The sequence below is a fragment of the Ornithorhynchus anatinus genome, chromosome 4 (assembly GCF_004115215.2).
Source record: "Ornithorhynchus anatinus isolate Pmale09 chromosome 4, mOrnAna1.pri.v4, whole genome shotgun sequence".
NCBI lineage: Eukaryota > Metazoa > Chordata > Mammalia > Monotremata > Ornithorhynchidae > Ornithorhynchus > Ornithorhynchus anatinus.
In genome coordinates, this window is record NC_041731.1 from 89795415 (window position 1) to 89820792 (window position 25378).

General features: G+C 43.6%; 1 protein-coding gene across 2 annotated transcripts in view; it reads left to right on the forward strand.

Annotated features, from left to right (window-relative positions):
* The first annotated feature begins 22114 nt into the window (after positions 1 to 22114).
* The window catches only part of PLPPR5 (phospholipid phosphatase related 5), a 98874-nt gene continuing 95610 nt past the window's right edge, over positions 22115 to 25378 (forward strand). For both annotated transcript variants that reach the window (XM_029062053.1, XM_029062054.1), the window contains exon 1: positions 22115 to 22515. In XM_029062053.1, coding sequence (XP_028917886.1) covers positions 22180 to 22515 — 336 coding nt within the window. In that variant the 5' untranslated portion in view covers positions 22115 to 22179. The remainder of the gene's footprint in view (positions 22516 to 25378) is intronic.

Genomic DNA, 25378 nt, shown 5'->3' on the forward strand with positions numbered 1-25378 from the left:
TGGCATAAATTAAATTAGCACTTAGCAAGCACCATGATTTTTATTATTGCAAAAGTAGCTAGTACTTTGATTTCTGAAAAGTATTCTGTCTGGGGGGGACATTCTAGATTTAATGCCCCCATCCTTCCAAAATGGAGCTTGGGATCAGAGATTGAGGAAGAACAACAATGAGAAAAAATTAGGCAGTACTTGTAAGAACAGAAGTACAACTATTATATCCTGAGTTTGGGACATATTGAACACAAATGATTAAGAAGGATCAAGTCCTGTAAGTGCCCTGACCTCATTCTGTGTAATGATTCTCAATGCTGAAACTAGTCAGGGACTAATGGCAAACTTTTGTACCCACTGTGGTATACTTTTTTTGACCCACTTCCTCATAACATAGATCATTTATCAAAGCAGATTTAGATTTAACACAATGCTAGGCACTGAATAGCACTGAATAGGAGTTTGCCATCTAAATAATCAGTCACTCAGTCAATGGTATTTTTTGAGAACTTACTGTGTACAGATCACTCTACTAAGGACTTGGGAAAGTACAATATAATCTTTTTGAACAAGTACAGTACAGGGTCAGTAAAATCTTTATGCCTTGTCTTCGTAGAACATTTTCTGAGAACAGAGATGGTCTTTTACGTTTTGTAACATGCTGGCAGCCTCTTCCCCTTCCAAAATAGCAGGAAAGAGAGCACCCTATCAGATCCCTGAGTGGGATTGGAGGTGCAGGCAGTGAGGCAGATTACTTACTTAAGCCTGTGATATAATTATACACTTTAGTTGTGAGCAAATTGGTGAAAGGATGAAGTGACCCACAGCCACCGAGCTTTCCATTTAAGTTTTAGCAAAGTAACCTCCAAGAACACAATCCAAATGAATAATATTCAACATTAACCCCAAGCACAAATTCTGGAATTACTTGTAAAGGGAAGTCAAATGAGTTGCATCTGGGGGCAGAAGGAGTTCTTCAGCAGATCACTGATCCATGTAAGGTGCCTTGGAGAAAGATGGCATTTTAGGATCTTTTTGAATTCAAGAGAAGTAAGCATTTAGCACTTAAAGTGAAGGTGAAGGTCAGAAGGATATCCTGGGTATAGATTGTGCAGAGATCATAGACTCCTAGTGATGGAAAGGACTTGTGAAATCATCTTGCCCAGCCACCTGTAAACACACATGTGAATGAGCAAATCATTTACTACAGATTAATGCATATTCCAGTGTTTTATCCCTGATTGCCAAAATGTTCTTCCAGCCAAAATCTTCCATCTTCCAACTTAAATCTCCAGCTTTAATCAAGTCCACTGACTCTCTATCTGGTCTCTGGGCACATAGAAAACAACAGATCTATATTCTATCCAGATATGTTCAATCCAGAAAATCCCATCATGTAATTTGAAGTGAGTTATTAGGTCATCTTCATATTTTCATGCAAGTAACTCAAATTCCTTTGACATAAAGCCAGTTTTCCATATCTCTGTCTTATACTCTCCAAAGCATTTAGTACAGTGCTCTGCACATAATAAGAACTCAAATACCATTGATTAATTGATTAATCATTTTAATGCTCTTCTTTGGACCCTGGGGTTTAGTGTAGTTTAATAGCTAACACTATGCTTTAATGAAAGACTTATTAATATCTTTAAAATACTATCAATCAATCATATTTACACTAGGGATATTTCCCAAGTTAAAAGTAAGAGTTATTACTTCGCTTAGTATTTCTTGGAAAAAGTGTAAACTCAAAATGCAATTGCACACTGATTGACATGGAATTTATCAATAATATTTGAAATTTGTGAATTGCCTCATGGATTTACTAAGTTTTCTTAGGAATGCATTGTATTGATAGTATGATTATTAATAGCAAATATGAGTTCTTGAAAATAAGATCAAAATTTGGCTTGGATGATTTAGAATATGGAACTAGTCATTTAGGAAAATCAAATGGTAGGTGAGGTATTTAAAAAAAAGTGATTTTGTTTCTTGATCATATAATAATAAGAAGCATTGCATAATGAATAGAGATCGGGCCTGGGAGTCAGAAGGTCATGGGTTCTAATCTCAGCTCTGCCATTAGTCTGCTGTGTGACCTTGAGCAAGTCATTTCACTTCTCTCTGCCTCAGTTACCTCATTTGTAAAATGGAGATTGAAACTGTGAGCCCGATGGGGGACAGGGACTGTGTCCAACCTGATTTACTTGTATCCACCCCAGTGCTTAGTACAGTGCCTGACACATAGTAAGTGCTTTACAAAAACCATAATTATTATTATTGTTACAAAAATGAATACCAAAATTTTGGAATTAGGGAATCTAATGATCAAGATGGAATTGACTTCATGTACTTCCTTTTAAAATTACAACATGCCTTGGTAGTAGTAATAATAACATTTATCAAGTCCCCAATGGGTCCAATTCACTGTACTAAGCAGGCAAGCAGTACAAGACAAGCAAATGATACATTCCCTGCCAAGAAGAAGCTTAAAGTTGACTAGGGAAAACAGGCATAAAGACATTTACAAAGAGAGTAATCAAAATAAATAATTGAATGTAAAATTGAAAAGTTCATATACATAAATGCTGTAAGTACATAAATGCTAGATATGGTAGACAGGCTGATATAGCTCAGGGTGCTGGGAATTTATTGGGACCGGTTCATTGGAGGAGGTGGGCTTTCAGGAGGGCTTGGAGTTGTGGTCTGTCAGATTTAGGAAGGGAAAGAGTTTCAAGCTAGGAAGCGTGAGTGAGTAGATGGAGATGGAAGAGTTCAAAGGAGGTACAGTTAGGTTGTCTTGGGAGGAATGAAGAAAGTGGATTGGGGAGTAACAGACATATAAGATGGGGTGAATTGGTGGAGCCTTGAACTCAATTATAAGGAGTTTCTGCTTGATGCTGAGACATATGGTGAGCCAATGAATGATGCTGGCTTAGCCACCCTTCAGGACGATGCTCTGCACAGCAGCAGTTAGGGTAGTTTGGAGAGGGGAAAGGCTGGAGGCAGGAGAAACTAGCAAAAAATAACTTTTGGAGGGACAAAGTCATCTCTGTGTATGGTAGGTGAGTGTGGGGGTCTGTTCTTAGTGGAAAGAGCACAGGCTTGGGAGTCAGAGGTGGTGGGTTCATTCATTCATTCAATAGTATTTATTGAGCGCTTACTATGTGCAGAGCACTGTACTAAGTGCTTGGAATGAACAAGTCGGCAACAGATAGAGACAGTCCCTGCCATTTGACGGGCTTACAGTCTAATCGGGGGAGACGGACAGACAAGAATAATGGCAATAAATAGAGTTAAGGTGAAGAACATCTCGTAAAAACAATGGCAACTAAATAGAATCAAGGCGATGTACAATTCATTAACAAAATAAATAGGGTAATGAAAATATACACAGTTGAGCAGACGAGTACAGTGCTGAGGGGATGGGAAGGGAGAGGGGGAGGAGCAGAGGGAAATGGGGGGAAAAGAGGGTTAAGCTGCTGAGAGGTGAAGGGGGGGTGGTAGAGGGAGTAGAGGGAGACGGGGAGATCAGTCTGGGAAGGCCTCTTGGAGGAGGTGAGTTTTAAGTAGGGTTTTGAAGAGGGTAAGAGAATTAGTTTGGCGGAGGTGAGGAGGGAGGGCGTTCCAGGACTGCGGGAGGACGTGGCCCGGGGGTCGACGGCGGGATAGGCGAGACCGAGGGACGGTGAGGAGGTGGGTGGCAGAGGAGCGGAACATGCGGGGTGGGCAGTAGAAAGAGAGAAGGGAGGAGAGGTAGGAAGGGGCAAGGTGACGTAGAGCCTTAAAGCCTAGAGTGAGGAGTTTTTGTTTGGAGCGGAGGTTGATAGGCAACCACTGGAGGTGTTTAAGAAGGGGAGATCGAGTGACATGCCCAGAACCCAGATAGTGGGTTCCAATCCTGGCTCCACCACTCATCAGCTGTGTGACTTTGGGCAAGTAACAACTTCTTTGTGCCTCAGTTACCTCATCTGTAAAATGGGGTTTAAGTCTGTGAGCCCCAGGTGGGACAACTTGATTACCTTGTATCTACCCTAGTGCTTAGAACAGAACTTGGCACATAGTAAGCGCTTAACAAATACCATTATTATTATCATCATTATTATCAGTCAAGGATCCAAGATGATGCTACTGGAGGTGATATGTGAGCGACAGTGTGATTGATAGACTATGTGACTAACCAACCTCACTAGGTTGAGCGCATGTGAAGATTGTCTCTAGATGCATTTCTTTATTTGCTACCCATGGTAATTGCACCACCTAGTGCTAAAATCGCCCTGAAGCCTCTATTCCAAAATAATCAACCCTTTACTGAGTGCCACATGCCAGCATAATCTATCTCCTACTCTGCTCTGCCTGCTATTTTGCTGGAGGTTTTTCTTCAGTGTGGATTTTGTGACCATCTGCCCACATTTTTTCCATTTCCTCGTTGCAGCTTTCCAGTGAGCAGCCATAGCGTGTCCTCTGTTGTACAACTTATTAGATGAAAAGCATTGCTTTGATGCTACCGACTTAGTGAGGCATCAGGGTTTTTCCAAGACCTCATTTTTTCTGGTCCTGTCTGGATATCAGATATTAAATATTGCACATAGAAAGTGGTGGTGGATCTGCTCAAAACGTTGGATTTAGTGTGTTTTCAAGCTCTTCCTGCAATGGAAAGCTGACCATATAATAGAAATATGGGTACTATTGTTGATCTTTGGCCCTTAGGTTTGGTCTGAATCTTGATGCCACGTTGGCAGCGTATTTTATCAATCTTCCAAAGGTCATACTGGCTTTTTTTGAAAAAAAATAATGGTATTTGCTAAGCACTTACTACAAATCAGGCACTGTACTAAGCACTGCAATAGATACAAGCTAATCAGGTTGGACACAGCCTGTCCCCCATGTGGGGCTCCCAGTCTTGATCTCCATTTTACAGATGAGATAACTGAGGCTCAGAGGATATAATGACTTGCCCAAGGTCACATAGCAGATATATGGTAGAGCTGGGATTATAATCCAGTCCTCTGACTCCCAGACCCATCCTCTCTCCACTAGGTCACACTGCTTCTCTACTTCTTGATTCTTGATTTTCTTTTCTTCCATTTTATCTATCCTTCAGTCATTGAACAATGAGCCACCTAATATGCATAAGTTACTGACATCTTTCAACATTAGCAATAGTAATAATAGTACTACTAGATATGCAACCTGGTCCCCTAGAGGCTCACGATCTAAGAATGAAGGGGGTAGGTGGTGGGTAAGAGAGACATATGGAACAAAAATATGAACGATAAGGATGACGATAAATATGACAGGAGTGTAGGGTTTCAGGATCTCCCTGGATCTAACCAAAGGTTGGAGGAGTTTCAGCTGCAGCAGTGGCGACTGGCCAACCTAATGTTTTAAAAGTTGAGAAAGCCACCTGCTGCCACCATTTGAGTCCTTCCCAGGCTGGAACAGGGACTGGTGGTAGTCCTGGTGGCTTGGCAGTGGGACAGCTTCTCTCCGGTGTAGTGGCCCCAGAAACTGAGTGTAAGGTGAACACAGCTCAACACAGTGCTATTTGTTTAGCAATTGGCCAGAGTGCTTTGCCGATGGAGAGTCATGCTGAATAATAATAATAATGGTACTTGTTAATCACTTACTTTGTGCTAAGCACTGTTATAAATGCTGGAGTAGATGTGAGTTACTCAGGTTGGACACAGTCCCTGTCTCACATGAGGTTCACAGTCTTAATCCTCATTTCACAGATGAAGTACTTGAGGCTCAGAAAAGTTAAGTGACTTGCCCAAAGTCACACATCAGACATGTGGTGGGAATTACTACTAATAATAATAATTATGGTATTTGTTAAGCATTTACTATGTACAAAGCACTGTTCTAAGCTCTGGGGTTGATACAAGGTAATCAGGTTGACCCACAAAGGGCTCACAGTCTTAATCCACATTTTACAGATGAGTTACCTGAGGCCCAGAGAAGTTACGTGACTCTGCCCAAAGTCACACAGCAGGCATGTGGTGAGAATTGGAACACAGTTCCTTCTAACTCCCAGGCTCATACTCCATTCACTAGGCCACACTACATGGCTTAGTAGTTTAGGGATGCTAGCAGGCCTTGCTCATCGGTCAAGGTGTCACCATCCAGAGTTTTTCTCTGGGATGAACCTCAGAAAAGCTTCAAAGTCCAGCACTATGCTCCTTGGGAAGAGAGTCCAAAGACAGCACCTCTGCTAAATTTCTATATGCATTATTTGATTACTAACACATAAGTGTAGTGAATTAATCAATTCACTAATTCATAATAATTTTATTTCATCAGTGGAGTCTGTAGAGCAACGTGTTTCCTATATCTCATTCACACTACAGAGTCAGCACGTACATTATCTCATACATACATCAATCAACCAATCAATCAGTGGTGTTTATTGAGCGCTTACTATGTGCTGAGCATTATATTAAGTGCTTGGGAAAGTACACTACAACAGAATTAGTGGAAATGTTCCCTTTCCATAATGAGATTATAGTCTAGAGGTAGAGAGAGACATTAATATAAATAAATAACATATAATTTAAAGATGTGTACGTAAGTGTTGTGGGTGAGGCAAATATCAAATGTCCACAGGTCACAGATTAAAGTGCATAGATGACACAGAAGGGAGAGTGACCCAGGGGAGAAATAGGATTTAATCAAGAAAGCCCTCTTAGAGGCGATGTGAATTTAACAATGCTCTGCAGGTGGAGAGAGTGTTGTTCTGGTGTATATGGAGGGGGAAGGAATTCCAAGCTAGGGGGAGAACTTGGGAAAGTGGTCGTCAGTGAGACAGATGAGATTGAGGCATAAATAGTAAACTGGCACTAGAGGAGCAGAGTGTGTGGGCTGGTTTGAGGTAGGAGATTAGTGCGGTGAGGTAGGATGGGGCAAGCTGATTGAGTGCTTTAAAGCTGATAACAATAATAATAATAATGATGGTATTTGTTAAACACTTACTATGTGCAGAGCACGGTTCAAAGCGCTGGGGTAGATACAGGGTAATCAGGTTGTTGAGGCTCACATTCTTAATCCCCACTTTACAGATTAGGTAACTGAGGCACTGAGAAGTGAAGTGACTTGCCCACAGTCACAAAGCTGACAAGTGGCAGAACTGCGATTTGAACCCATGACCTTTGACTCCCAAGCCCGGGCTCTTTCCATGGATTTTCTGTTTGACGCAGAGGTGGGTGGGCAGGAATGGAGAGATAGATTGAATGTTTTCTTAGAAAAGTGAAAAATAATAGAAAAAAGGGTAACACATATTTACAAATTGTAATCAATAAAGTTCCAACTTGGACAAACCATGGAAACTTTTGGATAATTGATTTTTCTGAACATTCAGAGTTAGATCTTCAGAATTCTTATTCTTCCTATTTGAGGCATTACCATGTTGACTTCGGGGAAAAAATCAGAAAAAATTCAACTGGTCCATAATGAGACATTTACGTCACATCACCACCTCCTACCAATTCTGTTATGCTGTACTCTCCCAAGTGCTTAGTACAGTTCTTTGTACACAGCAAATAATGGATTGATTGATTGGGTGTTACAGGTCTAATAGGTCACTGAGTATTGAATAGTTTTGGAGAAAGAGCATGCATGATATCTATTGACATTGGGTTTTCCCCTACCGAATTTCAGATTATAGTATCACTCATATTTGAAAGAGAATGACTAATAGTTTCTTGGGGTTGAAAACTTGACATTTTGCTTTCAAAGCTTAGAAGCTTCACCTTCTAGGGTAGATCTTTTCCTCATGTGGAAAACATGGCATCTTCATAACCCTTCAACTTGCTATCTCTGCTGGAGCATAAACTCCTTGAGGGCAGAAATCATAATAAATACTGATTGACTCATAAAGCTTAATGTCCCATTGTTGCTATATTTCATTTAACCATCTCCAAATAACCAATTTTGCCTCCTGAAATTGATTTCCTATTGCTAAACTTCTCTGACCCCCTCCAAATAACCAATCTTGCCTTCTGAAATAGATTTCCTACTTATCTGTTCATCCATGAGTTTTTGAATAATAGACAGAGAGTGGATTTGGTGACAGCATTATGTCAATTGCTGAGAAAAATCTTTGTTTGTGTGAAGAGTTTCCCGGAACATAACTTCATATTTCATCACACTCATTGTCAAGCTATTTCATTCTGCTCACTCTGCAAAGTCATTCATAATCATTTGCACTTCTTGTGTATGTGCCTCAAAAGCACCAATTCAGGACGCTGCCATTCCTAAATGACTGATTCAAAGACTTTGACCAAAGTTTGCAGGAAAGGTTTTCTGGTAGATTGGAAGTATATCGTTAAACCAAAGGTTCAAGTGCCTAGATATGACTTCCAACTTGGAAGTATAGCCTTGATTGAATAGATATGAATTGAGGTAGGGTTGTCACTCAACAGAGTGAATGAAGCTTTGTTATAATAAAGCTCCTCGTTGGTAGGGAAAGTGTCTCTTAACTCTGTCATATTGTACATTCCCAAACACTTATTTCAGTGCTCTGCACACAGTAAATACTTAATAAATACCAATGATTGATTGATTATAATATTGTAAGAATGAAGCTCACACGTGTAGTTTTCTGGCTTATCTGTTTTGAGTGAGGACACTAAACACAAGACTGTAAACTCCTTGTGGACAGGGAATGTGTCTACCAACTTTGTTATATTGTAATCTCCCAATTAGTGCAGTGCTCTGCACAAAGTAAGCACTCAATAAATATAATTGATTGATTCATCTGTCAATCTTGCATTAAAAATGGGTCCCACGGTGCAGTTGAATGAATAGCTTCAGATTGCAATCAAACAGTGTGTTTGAAACTGTAAGCTCTTAGATATAGTCTTTAAAGATGTTATATGCTGGAGATCGCTGCACCAACATTTTCTGTGATTTTGTGATATGTAGGCATTGTAATATGTAGGCTTTCTTTCCTGTTAAACAGGTATGTAGTGGAGGTGGAAAGGAGGAGGCACTGAAACTCATTTACCCAGTATGAATGTGTGGATTAACCAACTTTTATAAAATTTCTTTGTAGAAAATTTCTAAGATTATGATTCTGTTTCATATTGTACCTTATTATCTGTCAGTGAAAGATCTGTGGTGAGCACAGAGCTTCACACAGTTCTTTATCTGAAGCAATTAGATCTTGGGCACAGGGTTAGACAATCAGTGCTTTACACACAGTTCCCCATATCTTAATCATTTTACATCATTTCTTGCTAAATGAAAGCACATATAAGTCATTAAGACGTGCACAGTTTCAGTTTTGAAACCTCAGTGAGGTTTGTGTATTAAAATTATATTACTGAATACAATAGTCGGCCATTCTATTTCAACTCAAGCTTTAGAATTGATAACTTGTAAACCATCGGTTGGTTTCCACTTTATCAAAGTCCCAGCTGGGATTAATGGCACGATTTTACATTTTTAGGGAAACGTGATTAAAGATGGCTCTTTTAAAGTAATAAACTCTCAAGTGAAAACAGGGACAGGAACTGTGTTTGACCTAATTAACTAGGTTCCTACCCCAGGGTTTAGAACAGTGTTCCACAAGCACTGAGCACTAAGCACTTAGCAAATACAAGCAAAACAAGCAATAAAACAAGCAAACAAAGGAACATCACTAACAGCATCACACCTGTTACTCCACACAGTAGTAACTGCTGCTGCTTCAGCAGCAAAGGACAATATGCCATACAGCAATTGTAAAACTGAATTAAAATTACTTAAAATTTAATTTTTATTATTGCCTTTATCCCTGAATTGAGCAAAAGCTGATCACCTACGGTTGTTGGAAATTATATTATTGTGAGAAAGAAGCAGGTCTTTTCACATATTCTTTCCTTTTCTACTTCACTTGAACTTCCCTCAAGGACAGCGGGTTTTTCTGATCTATTACTAAAATTCTATTACTAAAATTCTATTACTAAAATTCACATTTTTATGTCATTATAGTAAATGAAAAATGTCAAATATAATTCTTTGGTCTTGAATGAATTATTCTAGTGTGCTGTGAACAATTCACACCATGTAAACACTTATTTCCTTCTGCGAATACAATTATTGAAATGGAGAAGCAGAATCAAGTTCAAGGAGGATGAAACATCATTTTTATCCACATGCAAGTGAATGTACAATTTGGACTTGTCACAGTTGAAAAAAGTCAGCAGCTGGTTTAGTTGTTTCTTGCTAGCATTTCTTCAGTACATTTAGTAACAACAAATAAATGCTTATTAGCATTTGCATTTGTATCCTTGACAAAGAAACAGCAGCTGTAGTCTGTTTAATTTTGCCTATATGCTCCCAATTTCTGCTTGGGGTGCTTCCCAGGAGCATCAACAATATTTGGACTTTACCCCAAGTGCTCACCATTTAGCACTGCATAAATCATATATAATTTTATTGAACTCATTTTTAGTTTGATTTTAAAAGCCCAGTTGTGCAAGTTCTGATACAAATACCACTTATGTTCAATTAGAGCTTTATTTGCCCTGTGAATACAAAGTTGGAGTATGTTTATGTAAGCTCCCCCTTTAGACTATAAGCTCCTTGTGAGCTAGGAACGTATCTACCAATTCTGTTGCATGATACTCTCTTAAGGGCCTAGTATAGTGGTCTTCACACAGTAAGTACTCAGTAAATACCATCGATTGATTGATTGATGTGCTGGTCCCAAAGTTAAAGCCACACATTTCTCTTCAAAGGCCTGTTCCTCTCAAGACAGAAACCACACTTATTTGAAAAAAGATCTTGAATTCACACGTAATTTACAGTGGAAATATTAAATCCTTCTTTTTGCTCAAACAAAAGAGGGAGTGGAAATCTGTTGATTTGTTTGAAATTAGGGAATTGGCGAGAAGCCATGTGTTTGAGGTTCTAAAAGTGGACACAATTATTAAAATCACATATCTTTCAAGAGGCCTTCCCCTAGTAAACACTCCTTTCCCCTACTTCTTCTTTCTGTATCACCATGCACTTGGATTTGTATCCTGGATTCACCCCAACCTCAGCCCTACTGCACCTATGCCCATATCCATAATTTATTTTAATGTCTGTCTCCCCCTCTAGACTACAAACTCCTTGTGAGCAGGGAACTTTTCTACCAATTCTGTTATAGTGTAATTACTAGACCATTTGGTAAGTGCTCTGCACACAGTAAGGACTCAATAGCTATGATTGAGTGTATCCTTCAGATCTTCCAAATAACTCCAAAATCCCGATTCCTGGCTGCTGTCCAGGATGCTAGTATTGCCTCTGAACTCATTCATTCAATCGTATTTATTGAACTCTTATCGTGTGCTAAGTACTGAACTAAGCACTTGGGAGAGTAGAGTGAAACAGTGAAAGGAAACATTCCCTGCCCACAACGAGATCCCTCATTCCACAGTCTGCCTGGACCCTGGAAAACTCCCAAGGTAGCCCAGTGTGCGGGAGAGCCAGAAATGCCTTGTTCAGTCAGAAAGATACTCTAAAAACATGATAACCAGGGGCGATTCCAAGAGGAAGTAGTGTACATGGGCTTGAAACCAGTACTTTTGTCAGAGCAGTCATCTTCCTGCATGTTCACGTTTGGTGCTGGGGGTAAGATTTGCTTTGTGCAGATTCAGGTCATAAACAGATATTAAAAATGAAAAATGTTTTTACAAAAATGTACTTGCCCTGGATACAGAAGGCTAAAGATTGTTCCAACCATCTCTTGGGAAATGTTAAGAAATCTTAACAAAGTACTGTATGAAATTCACAATGATAATTAGCACAGTCTGCCTTTTAGCACTAAAGTTTGTTATGAAAAGTAAATTTAACTTTGACAGGAATAAGGACTTAATTTTATTAGTATAGTAGTTAACTCATTTTGCTCTTGGTTAACAAATATTATGTTACATGACCCAGCATATACCTTATGTGAAAAACTCTGGCAACAACCCCCCTGCACACACACACACACCCCCCACATCTACACACATACATAACACGTTTTTTGATTGATTCCACCCTACAAAGTGTGCTTTTTCATGAACTGAAAATGTAATTTAGCTTTAAGATACTACACTGCTGGCAGCACCTTTCATTATTTGCAGTGAGGCATAGTGGAAAGAATGCGAGTCAGAAGACCTGGATTCTCATCCCAGCTCCATCCTGCTTGATGTTTGGCCTTGGGTACATAACCAAGCCCCTTGGCACTTAGCCTCTCTGTCTCTCAGTTTCTTCATCTTTAAAATAAGGATTAAAGACCTATTTTCCCTCCCCTTTAGACAGTGAGCCCCATGTGGAACAGGAATGTGTCCAACCTGATTGTCTTGGATCTGCTTCAGTACTTAGATCAGAGTGTGCATATACTGTGTGCTTAACAAACACCATGATTATCACTGTTATTTTTGCTAATCAGTCAACCAATGGTATTTATTGAGTGCTTACTGTATTTAGAGCATTGTATTACACTCTTGGAACAATACAGTTATTAATAAAGCAATTGCTCTCCATCCCTTATTCACCAATATGGTGGGAACTTTAGAGGTTCTAGGTTGCTCTTGCTGCTTCTCACTTGGAATATTCTGTGAAGTTTGAGACCCTGTAAAATATACCAGTTTTGCATTGAGAATATCTTACTTTTTTGCCTATTGTCTGTGACTTGGTCAACATATCATACGTGGTGTATTTGATCAATATTGTTTGCCCAACTTGATCATTCAAACCATACTGTGGCTTGAATGACCTAGTATGGCTGTCTAGGTTGATCCAAATAATCAAGCCAACCAGAAAATCTCCATTTCAGCTGCATGGTGTAGGCACCAAAGGTATGTTTAGCACAGGGATGGACACAATGCTGCCCAGATTCCACATCCAATTCACTGACTGATTCCTTCAGCTCAGCACTGTTCAGAAAACGGGAAATGCACTCAGTTCTCATCTGCTATGGAGGTTCCATCTGCAGAACCCTATACTGAGGAGAAATCTTACTGTAGAATGTACATGTTAACCAATGCCCTGCACATATGTACACCATTTCTTCATATCACGTTCTATCAAGACAGGGTGGGTAAAAATAGAACTGAGAGTCAATACTTGCAAAACAGAATTCTGTTACATAGACAGCACCCTATCCAACAATGCATTGATCTGTACAATGTATGGCCTAGTGGAGAGAGCACAGGCCTGGAAGTCAGAAGGACTCAGGTTCTAATCCCAGTTCTGCCAATTGCTTGGGCAGGTCACTTCATTGTGCCTCAGTTTCTTCAACTGTAATATGGGGATCCCTGTTCTCCCTCCTACTTAGACTGTGAGCTCCAAGCAGGACAGGGTCTGTGTCTGACCTAATTAAGCTGTACCTACCCCAGCTCTTAGAACACCAGCTCTGTGATGGTACTGCTAGGAAGATAGGGACTGTGATTGGTCATCGTTTTGTAAGCAAAAACCCGAATTGTTAGCTAGCAACATGTGAGGGGAATTTGCGCTAGCATTGAGTGAGAGGAATTCACTGGTATTCTATTCTATTTATTGCTCTTGATTCTATTTATTGCCCTTGATTCTATTTATTGCTATTGTTGTTGACTGTCCGTCTCCCCCGATGAGCTTACAGTCCGTCAAAGGGCAGGGACTGTCTCTGTTTCCGATTTGTACATTCCAAGCACTTAGTACAGTGCTTTGCACATAGTAAGTACTCAATAAATACTATTGAATGAATGAATGAATGAACAGTGTTTTACACAGAATAAGCTGTTAAATACTTAACCTCTCTGTGCCTCAGTTTCTGTATCTTTAAATTGGGGATTCAATACTTATGCTCCTTTCTACTTAGACTGTGAGCCCTTTATGGGACAGGGACTTATATCAGACCTTATTATCTTGTATCTGCCCCAGCACTATAGTGCTTGGCACATAGTAAGCACCTAAAAAATACCACTATGATTATGATTATTACACTAGTAACAACTTCTGCAAACCTAAAAGATAGCTAAAATCAATATAGTCTAATGGGATGATCACAGGCCTGATTCCAGAGAACCCCTTTGATAGCTATTTAACCTTGGGCTAGTGACTTAACTCTCTGTCCCATAGTTATTTCATCTGTAAAATAGGGATAAAATACCTGATCTCCCTTCCTATTAGACTGGGATCTGTGTATCTACCCCAGTGTTTATTATTAATAATAATAATAATAATAATAATAATGATGGTATTAGTTAAGCTCTTACTATGTGCCAAGCACTGTTCTAAGCACTGGGGGAGATACAAGGAAATCAGGTTGACCCACGTGAGGCTCACAGTCTTAATCCTCATTAAGCAGTCTTAATCCCCATTTTACAGATGAGATAACTGAGGCACAGAGAAGTGAAGTGACTTGCCCAAAGTCACACGGCAGGGATTAGAACCCATGATCTCCGACTCCCAAGCCCCTGCTCTTTTTCCACTGAACCACTTAAATATTATTGTTAGTATTATTATCTCTCTCAAGGTTCAAATATTGCATTTAAATGGTGTTTCAAGTGATAATTCATTCTCACAACATTTACATTTACACATAGAAAATGGTGGCAGACTTTATCTATAATCACTGCAGATTGTATTAAGTGCTGGAGTAGATACAGTGTAAGCAGATGGGACATAGGCCCTGTCCCACATGGGGGTCAGTATATTGCCACATTCTTAGACCTTGTAAGCAAGTTAACTAATGCTCGAACTTGATGAAATTAGCAGTATCTTTCTTAAAAACAATGATAAAACTGCATAGACTAAAACACTGCCAGCCAAGCCCTAAATACAACTGAGCAAATTATATTAGCAATATAGAGGTAAGTGACGTCCCACATATAGGCAGCACACTCATTGTTAAAGATGCAGCGAGAGATGAGGAAGTAGAAAACCTAATGAAGAAGACCAGCACACCCTTTGGGAGACTGTCATAGTGCGACACAGGGTTCTAGACCAAGTTAAAGTTCTGCAGAGTTGCAATGTCTATCTTCTCTGTGGCTGTGAGAACTGGACACTACACAGATTTCCCAATTTGCCACCTTGAGCAGTTCAATCAGCTTCATTTACAGACTCCACCCAACATCAGATGGCAAGACAGACTCCGAAATACTGAAATCCTAGAACTAAACTACACTCACTGCAACCCAACAGTGTTGGGTAGGACTTGCAAGGGGAATAGAAAACAGCATGATATTGAAACGGCTATGGAATGGTGAATAGGAATTGGAAACCGAAAGTAAGGTGGGTAGAGGACGTACGTATTCTAAGGATACATTAAACCAAAGCTTCAGATAATGCTGTATCCCAAGCAGAAAACTGGGAGTCAGTTGCAGCACAGAGAACAGAATAGTGAACAGTGATCAAGAAAAAAGAGGCTCTTTTTCACCAGAACTTTCATAAGGATAGTGAGACAAGGAGTCAAAAGTGAAAAGTATCCAGGTGTTACAAATAAACAAATATGCCAACATATCTAGGGAGACTCGTGTGTGTGGTAAAGACAATATGTCCCACATGGGCCTTTTCAGCTACACACATCTGTTGATGAATTTCAACATCAGTGACATCATCTTTGTCTATGTTTGTATGCTTGTGTGCATGTAAATGGAAAAAGGCTAGCATGGCTTGTATAGAATATGTCTCTAGTTTAAATCATAGTACTATAAATACTAATATTTTTCAAAATCTGAGTTTAAAAAAGAACCATTCCTCAAGTGAGAATAATATTTTGATTATAACTTTGATTTTTTTTTTTACATTGGTCAGTCTGGGGCATGAATTTAAGTTTAGTTCATTATGTTTTCTTCTTTGCATATTTACCTAATAGGGTCATGGGGATTTTTATTCCCTGAAAAAAATATTTTATATGAATTAATTTACACTTTTTTGTGGATGAGCAGGGCTACTCCTTAATTTGCAACTATTTTAAATGAAAAACTATTTATTCAGCAAGAACCTGCCATTTTTCTTCAATTATTCACTCATTCAACTTTCTAAACCAAAGATATTATCTGGGAAACATTGTGAAATAGCTTAATTACTTGGTTGATTAAGAATAATATTTCTTTTACTGTTGTTCTGCGAAAGGCAGAAGATGGAAAAAAATAACTTCCCAATGTGCTTTCCAGACCAATGATTATTTTCTGAATAATGAAATACCATTGTTTCTAGGATTTATAATTGGGCTATGGCTGTACCCAGCCCATCAAGATGCTGATTACTCTAGGAGGGTAAGGCTGGCTGTATTAGTGTTGGGGAAATAATAATAATGATGTTGGTATTTGTTAAGCACTTACTATGTGCCGAGCACTGTTCTAAGCACTGGGGTAGATACAGGATAATCAGGTTGTCCCACATGAGGTTCAGTCTTAATCCCCATTTTACAGATGAGGTAATTGAGGCACCGAGAAGTTAAGTTACTTGCCCAAAGTCACACAGCTGACAAGTGGCGGAGCCAGGATTAGAACCCATGACCCCTGACTCCTAAGCCCATGCTCTTTCCACTGAGCCATGCTGCTTCTGATTTATAAAAGACCCCTCCATCACCAGTAGAATAAAAGCAGGGCTCTAGAGTAGACGCTATCTTCATTCAACCTAATCCCCACAGCCACGTTTAAAGGACTCTGATATCAAGAGCAAAATTCCAATACTTTAAGAAACTCTTTCAGTTCAACAGGCTGAGAGCATCAGGCTGAGGAAAATCACTTGAACAGACCTGATCTGGAGGCACAGACCCACGAAATCGTGCATACGGTTATGAGCCCACTTCTCAGAATCAGCAAAGAACTATGAATTGCATTTAATCTGAAGATCAGTCAATCAGTGGGATTTATTGAATGCTTATTGTGGATACTAAGTGCTCAGGAGAGTACAATAAACACAGTGACTAGACAAAATCTCTACCTATAAGGAGCTTGCAGTCTAGACAATGCGGGCTATGCCTTGTTCCAACATTTAGCAAACCCTCTGTGTAAACAGGAGGGCAGCGTGGTACCCAAAATAAAGATGGGATGGGAGAGAAGGCAGTTGCTGGCAGAGTACGAGGAGAGCCTGGGCACAGGCTGTAGGGAGGACTAGAGCCTGTAGCCCTTCCATGCCCAAATAGGCAGGGGTACCATCTTCCCTCCCCAGCTGAAAGAGCTAGAGCAGTGGGTGGGGGCCTGCTTTTCCCCATCCCCACCTGGGAGTGGCCCCTGTGACAACCTTGCCTCGTCCAGAGCCCTGCTGACGAGTGGTCAGCTCTGAGACGTCTGCCTGGCACATGACTCCTGGTCCACCGCAGTTCAGACCCAAACTCCAGCCTTGGGCAAGACTAGCTATGTGTCAGGGCCAACCCCTTTCCTCCACACTGCAACAGTGCCAGTGAGGAGTGGGCTGATTGCCCAGCTCCTGCCTCTCTGTGGTTTTCCCAATCCAGAAGCATCAATTATTCTTCTGGGACCCCCAAATTGACAGATTTTTTAAATTATTATTATTAATGTGCTTTTTCAAAGACTTCCAGCTTTCAGCGTTGGCTTTCACAGGCAGATTACCATCATCGACAAAACCATCTCCAAACCTGAAGGTGACTATATACATCTAGAAGTTAGGTATGTAATTGTGTTGTAATTATTTTCAAAGGACTGGAGGGGAAAACTTTTAGGTTACTTAATGAAACCACCCTTGTTCAAGAGATAGCAGTAAATATCTCTAAATGACGGCATCCAATTTCCTACTTGGGAACCCACGCACATTTTAAGCACCTGTCCCAGAACTTCAAAAAAGCAACCTATATGGGGTGCAAAGTCCGGCTCTTGTTCAGGATAATGGGAGCCATTCTAACACTGTTGTGGCAGTGGAGGGAAGGGAGGAGAGATACCTACCTAGGCAAGAGGTCGCTTTTTTTTCAACATGGTATTTGATAAGTGCTTACTACATGCCAGACACTGTTCTAACTGCTGGGGTAGATAGAAGGTAATCCAGTTGGACCTAGTCCCTGCCCCACATGGGGCTCACAGTCTTAATCCCCATTTTTCTTTGAGGCACAGAGAAGTGACTTTCCAAGGTCACCCAGCAGGCAAGTGACAGAGCCAGGTTTAGAGCCCAGGTCCGACTGACTCCCGGGCCAGTGCTTTAACCACTAGGCCTCACTTGCTTCTCCACTTTCCCACTGCACCTGATAGACTCAGGCCTGGTGGCCCAGCTGCTTCTGGAGTCTGTGATTTTCTTGCCCAGGAAACCAAGATCAATCAACCACACAGTATTGAGCACTTACCTTGTGCAGAGCACTGTATTATGTGCTTGGGAGAGCAAGAGCTGGACGACAGTCCTACAGTGCTGGAAGTAACTTCTGGTAGCCGAGCGCAGCAGCTAAATCCCTGTTCCCACCCTGCTCTTATTGCCAAAGCTGCAGCTGGGCAGGGGCCGTTTAGCTAGTTTTTCTCTCTGTTGGCCCACGGTGGCCACTGAAGACAATCAGGTTGGGGCAAATTATTCAGTGTTCCTCTTTATATTTTGTTCCTTTCCTGTCCTCCCCTTCTTTCCCTCCATCTCTCCTTCATTCCTCCTTTCTTGGCCCTGCCCTGTGGATTCTGTCACTTTTCACTGTCGACAACTTTATTCATCAATTATACTTACTGAGTGCTTCCTGTGTGCAGAGTACTGTACTAAGCACTTGGAAAGTATAATATAGCAATAGAGAGAGACAATCCCTGCCCACAACCGGCTAGTGCTTATCAGGTGCCAGACACTGTACTGAGCACTGGGGTGGATAGAAGCATATCAGTTTGGACCCAATCTCTGTCATTCATTCATTCAATAGTATTTATTCATTCAATAGTATTTATTGAGCGCTTACTATGTGCAGAGCACCATACTAAGCACTTGGAATATACAAATCGGTAACAGATCGAGACAGTCCCTGCCCTCTGACGGGCTTACAGTCTAATCGGTGGAGACGGCCAGACAAAAACAATAGCAATCAATAGAATCAAGGGGATGAACATTTTATTAAAACAATAGCAAATAAATAGAATCAAGGCGATGTATATCTCATTAACAAAATAATAGAATCGTGGGGCTTACCATCTTCATCCCCATTTTCCAGATGAGGGGCCGGAGACCCAGAGAGGTGAAGTGACTCACCTAAGGTCACTACAGCATCACACTCCATCCACTACAACAGAATGAGCTGACACGTTCCCTGCCCACATTCATTCATTCATTCATTCATTCATTCATTCATTCATTCATTCATTCAACTGTATTCATTGAGCACTTACTATGTGTAAGTAGTACATATGGCCACTGGCCCACATCCTACCGCTGCCCTGGAATGCCCTCCCTCCTCACCTCTGCCAAACTCATTCTCTTCCCCTCTTCAAAGCCCTACTGAGAGCTCACCTCCTCCAGGAGGCCTTCCCGGACTGAGCCCTCCTTTTCCCTCTGCTCCTTCTCCCCTCATCGACCCGACTCCTTCCTTCTGCTTACCCCCTTCCCCACCCCACAGCACTTGTGTATATTTGCATATATTATTTATTACTTTATTTTATTAATGATGTGTAGATATGTATGATTCTAATTATCTTGATGGTATTGATGCCTGACTACTTGTTTTGTTTTGCTGTCTCCCCCTTTTACACTGTGAGCCCATTGTTGGGCAGGGATTGTCTCAGTTGCCAAATTGTACATTCCAAGCGCTTAGTACAGCGTGGCTCAGTGGAAAGAGCACAGGCTTGGGAGTCAGAGCTCATGGGTTCGAATCCCGTTCTGCCACCTGTCAGCTGTGTGACTGTGGGCAAATCACTTAACTTCTCTGGGCCTCAGTTACCTCATCTGTAAAATGGGGATTAAGACTGTGAGCCTCATGTGGGACAACCTGATTGCTCTGTATCTACCCCAGCACTTAGAACAGTGCTCTGCACATAGTAAGCGCTTAACAAATGCCAACATTATTATTATTAGTAAGTGCTCAATAAATACAATTGAATGAATGAATGAATGCAGAGCACTGTACTAAGCACTTAGAAAGTTCAAGACAGCACCTTGAGAAGTAGCATGGCTCAGTGGAAAGAGCACAGGCTTGGGAGTCAAAGGCCATGGGTTCTAACCTGGGCTCCGCCACTTGTCAGCTGTGTGACTTTGAGCGGGTCACTTCACTTCTCTGTGCCTCATTTCCCTCCTCTGTAAAATGGGGATTCAGACTGCGAGCCCCCTGTGGGACAACCTGATTATCTTGTAGCCCCCACCACTCAGAACAGTGCTTGGCCCATAGTAAGTGCTTAACAAATACCATCATTATTATTATTATAACTGTGAAGAGAGGCAATCCCAGCCCACACCGGGTTTACAGTCTAGAGGGGGTGGAGATAGACAACAACACAAGTAAACAGAGCCCCTTGTGGGGTAGGGATTGTCTCTCTCTGTTGCCAAATTGTACTTTCCAAGCACTTTGTACAGTGTACTGCACACAGTAAGTGCTCAAAGAATGAAGATAAATAAATGGAATTATAGGTCTATACATGGCATAGTGGCTAGAGCCCGGGCCTGGAAGTCAGAGGATCTGGGTTCTAATTCTGACTCCGCCACTTGTCAGCTGTGTGCCTTTGGGCAAGTCACTTAACTTCTCTGTGCCCCAGTTCCCTCATCTGTAAAATAGGGATTAAGACTGTGAGCCCCACGTGGGTCAAACTGATCAACTTGTATCTGCCCCAGTGCTTAGAACAATGCTTGGCATTCATTCATTCAATAGTATTTATTGAGCGCTTACTAGGTGCAGAGCACTGTACTAAGTGCTTGGAATGTAAAGGGCTTGGCACATAGTGCTTAACAAATGCCTCAGTGGAAAGAGCATGGGCTTGGGAGTCTGGGGTCATGGGTTCGAATCCTGACTCTGCCAATGTCAGCTGTGTGACTGTGGGCAAGTCACTTAACTTCTTGGTGCCCCAGTTCCCTCATCTGGAAAATGGGGCTGAAGATTGTGAGCCCCACATGGGACGACCTGATTACCCTGTATATACCCCAGCGTTTAGAACAGTGCTCTGCACATAGTAAGCGCTTAAGAAATACCAACATTATTATTATTATTGCTACATATATGTTCACCCAAGTAGACATATATACACAAGTAGTGTGGGGGGGGGGCAATGGCCCGCAGGCCTCACACTTCTGGAAAGAGCACAGGCTGGGAAGTCAGAGGTCATGGGTTCAAATCCCAACTCAGCCGCTTATCAGCTGTGTTACTTTGGGCAAGTCACTTCACTTCTCTGTGCTTCAGTTCCCTCACCTGTAAAATGGGGATGAAGACTGTGAGCCCCACGTGGGCCCCAGGTTGACCTGATCACCTTGTATCCTTCCCCGCGCTTAGAACAGTGCTCTGCACATAGTAAGCGCTTAACAAATACCAACATTATTATTATCATTATTATTATTACACATATATATATACCCAAGTATATCTGTTACCAATTTGTATCTGTTACCGATTTGTACATTCCAAGCGCTTAGTACAGTACTCTGCACATAGTAAGTGCTCAATAAATACTATTGAATGAATGCATGAAGTAGACATATATACCCAAGTGGTGTGGGAGGTGGGGATGGCCCGCAGGCCTCGCACTTCTCCACCCCTCCCGCCTCGGGTGGAACCCGCGACCCCCGCCGCCGCCGCTCCAGCCGGGTGCCGCTGGGGGGCGCTGCTCTCCCTGCCGCCCCCGCTGCCGCTCCAGCCGGGTGCCGCTGGGGGGCGCTGCTCTCCCTGCCGCCCCCGCTGCCGCTCCTGCCGGGCGCCGCTGGGGGGCGCCGCTCCACCCGCCCCCGCCGCCGCTCCCGCCGGGCGCCGCTGGGGGGCGCCGCTCCCCCCCGCTCCCTCCGGGCGCCGCGACTCCCCCCGATACCACCGCCGCTCCCGCCGGGCGCCGCTGGGGGGCGCCGCTTCCCCCCGCCCCCGCCGCCGCTCCCGCCGGGCTCCGCTGGGGGGCGCCCCTCCCCCAAGGCGGCGGCGGCGTCCTCGTCCTTCTCCCGCCTGAGCCGTTGCACGGCTCGGAGCCCCAGGGGGGCCCTGCACCTCCTCCTCCTCCTCCTCCTCCTCCTCCTCCTTTTCCTCCCTCCTCCTCCTCCTCCCGCAGCTTCCCCCGCAGCCCCCCGGCGCATGCAGCCGCCGAGCGACGGCTCCGCCGGGGAGGGGGGCTGCAGCGCCGGCCGCCGGCTCAGCCCCGGCAGGAGTGCATGCCCCCTCGGCTGCTGCTGCAGCAGCAGCAGCAGGAGCAGCAGCAGCTGCAGCAGGAGCAGCAGCAGCTGCAGCAGGAGCAGCTGCAGCAGCTGCAGGAGCAGCAGCAGCAGCCGCCCGCGCTCACCAGCATGCTTTACTTCCAGATGGTGATCATGGCAGGGACGGTGATGCTGGCTTACTATTTCGAGTACACGGACACGTTCACCGTCAACGTGCAAGGCTTCTTCTGCTACGACGGGGCTTACCGCAAGCCCTACCCGGGCCCGGAGGACCGCAGCGCCGTGCCCCCGGTGCTGCTCTACTCGCTGGCCGCCGGGGTGCCCGTGCTGGGGGTAAGCCCGGGGTCGCCCGCAACCCCGCCTCACCCTTCTCCCACGGCCCTGCCCCGGACCCTGCCCCTCCTCCCACCCCCCTCAGCCCGGACCCTTCATCTCCTTCTCCCCCAGACCCTTCTCCTCCTCTTCTCCAGGACCCTCCTTCCCCTCCTCTTCTCCAGGACCCTTTCTGTCCTCTTCTTCAGGACCCTTCCCCTCCTCCTCCCCCAGACCCTTCTCCTCCTCTTCTCCAGGACCCTCCTTCCCCTCCTCTTCTCCAGGACCCTTTCTGTCCTCTTCTTCAGGACCCTTCCCCTCCTCCTCCCCCAGACCCTTCCCCTCCTCTTCTCCAGGACCCTTTCTGTCCTCTTCTTCAGGACCCTTCCCCTCCTCCTCCCCCAGACCCTTCCCCTCCCTTCTCCAGGACCCTTTCTGTCCTCTTCTCCAGGACCCTTTCTGTCTTCTTCTCCAGGACCCTTCCCCTCCTCTTCCCCCAGACCCTTCCCTTCCTCTTCCTCTGGACCCTTCCCCTTCACCTCTCCAGGATCCTTCCCCTCCTCCTCTCCAGGATCCTTCCCCTCCTCTTCTCCAGAACCCTTCCCCTCCTCTTTTCCAGAACCCTTCCCCTCCTCTTTTCCAGGACCCTTCCCCTCCTCTTCTTCAGGACCCTTTCTCCCCTCTTCCCCAAGACCCTTTCTCTCCTCTTCTCCAGTACCCTTCCTTTCCTCTTCCCCCGGACCCTTTCCCTCCTCCTCTCCGGCCTCCCCTGGACCCTTCTCCTTCCTCCTCCCCCCAGCCGTCCTGGACCCTTCCCCTCCTCCTCCCCGAGCTCTTAGGAAAACGCTTGGCACATAGCGCTTGGCACAAATACCATCATCATCCCTTCCCCTCCGCTGACCCCGGCAGCCCAGGACTCTTCTCCTCCCTGTTACCGGCCTCCAGGGACCCTTCCCCTTCTCCTCCTCCTGTTCCCTGGCCGGCCCGGACCCCTCCATCCTCACCCCCTAACCCCTAGACCCCCACCCTCCCCCCCACCATGCAGGTCCCTGTCCTCCCAGTTCTCCAACTTGTTGGTCTTCTCCCCGTCACTCTCCGGCAGGGACCGGCCAGGGGCCGACGGGGATGGTGGTCGCTGGGCCGTGCCCAAGGCCGAGGGGCTGGTGGACACTAAATCCTGCTCCTTCATTTCGGTCCCTTGCCTCATTTGGGTTTCCCTCCTAACCCTCATCCAGCCCAGAGCCACCTGGGCCCAGGGTCATCTCCCTACCCCGGGACTCAGCCGTCCATCGGGAAAATGGGCCTGTAAGACCAGGGGACCTCTTTGGAAGAGGGGAAGGTGCTTCCTAAAGGGCAAGGTGGAAAATCTGTCGCCGATTCAGTGAACGAAGGGATGCCAGGGTCCAAGGATCACTTGCCGGACATGCTCAGAATACGCCAAAGCCGTTCAGGTTCGGTCCTTTAGGGCTTAGTACACGGGCATGCCTCGAGTTTATTTTCAGCATAGCTTACTCTCCTGGACACTTCTCTTTCTATTTAGAAAGGCTCCTTTAGATTGGCTTTTCGTATGGTAACAATTTACTTTGACTCACTGTGTTCTGGTGGATCATGCCTACGGACCTATAACCCCACAGTATTTGCCGATCTCCATAAGGTAATATGCAAGAAGCTGCAACATTTAAGCGTGATGTGGGCATATGCAAGATTGTTGAATCACAAACCAGAATAGGCAGTATTCCGTTTTCAGGAGTACATCTGGTGACACTTTTTTTATAATCCTTCAAAAGGTAGGTATCTTTTCTTGTCATTTTCCTCAATATAGGAGTTTACCAAATAAGGACTGACTTTCAGTGACTTGAATATTCTTGTTAGAACCTCAGTGCTAATATAGTGATCACAGAGCACACTGATATATGTGAAAAGAGGGAGAAAAAGGGAAAACATTGTAACTTTGGCCTTAGGCTTCATTTTAATTTTACAAGTTTCAAAAGCATCAGTTCAGCCATTTTAAGTTCCAGGGGAGAGGAAAAAAAAGTCTATTCATCTCTGACATATATTTGTCTTGTTCAGATGCTTAAAGGCATTTCTTTTCATGCACATATTTTCCAGTGGACTGAATAACTCAGGACATTTGTCAGGGGAATTCAAAAGCCTGTCACTTCCAGGTCACTGATTTGGTTATAGTCAGATCGATGGAGACCTTATCCCTTTACTAAGTAATCACTCCGTGTATTTTGAATCAATAATAATTTCAGCCCCACTCAGCTATCCCAATCACAAAGCTCGATCTTATGGAAAGGTCGTATATGACAGAAAATACTATGTTGGTCCCAAAAGCGGATTGCTCTCGTCCTCTGAGAGCTGGGCTATTGAAGTAGATGGGTTGCAGGGTCACCGTTGTGTTATATAACATACACGTGTATTAGTGTTACCTATATAGTGAGAGCAAAACCTTTTTTGGAGGGTAGTGAAGAGAGATTGTCCCAGACAGGGGGCAGTTACAATATGCACTGTACCAAGGTTTTGGAAGAGTACAATACACTAGAGTTGGTAGACACAATCCCTGCCCACAAGGAATTTACATCTACAAGGGGGAGACAAATGTGGAAATGAATTACAGGTGAATATGCAAATATCTAAGTAGCTGAAGCAATTCAGACCTAAATACATAGGCAGTGCAGAAGGTAGAGGGAGTAGAGGAAATAAGGACTTAATTGGGGAAGGCCTCTTGGAATATATGTGATTTTAGTAGGTCTTTGAAAGTGGGAAGAGTGGTGGTTTGTCCTATATGACGGGGAGGAAATCCCGGGCCAGAAGGAGGATGTCAGCAAGGGGTCAGAAGGGAGGTCGATGAGGTCAAGGTACAGTAAGTAGGTTGACGTTA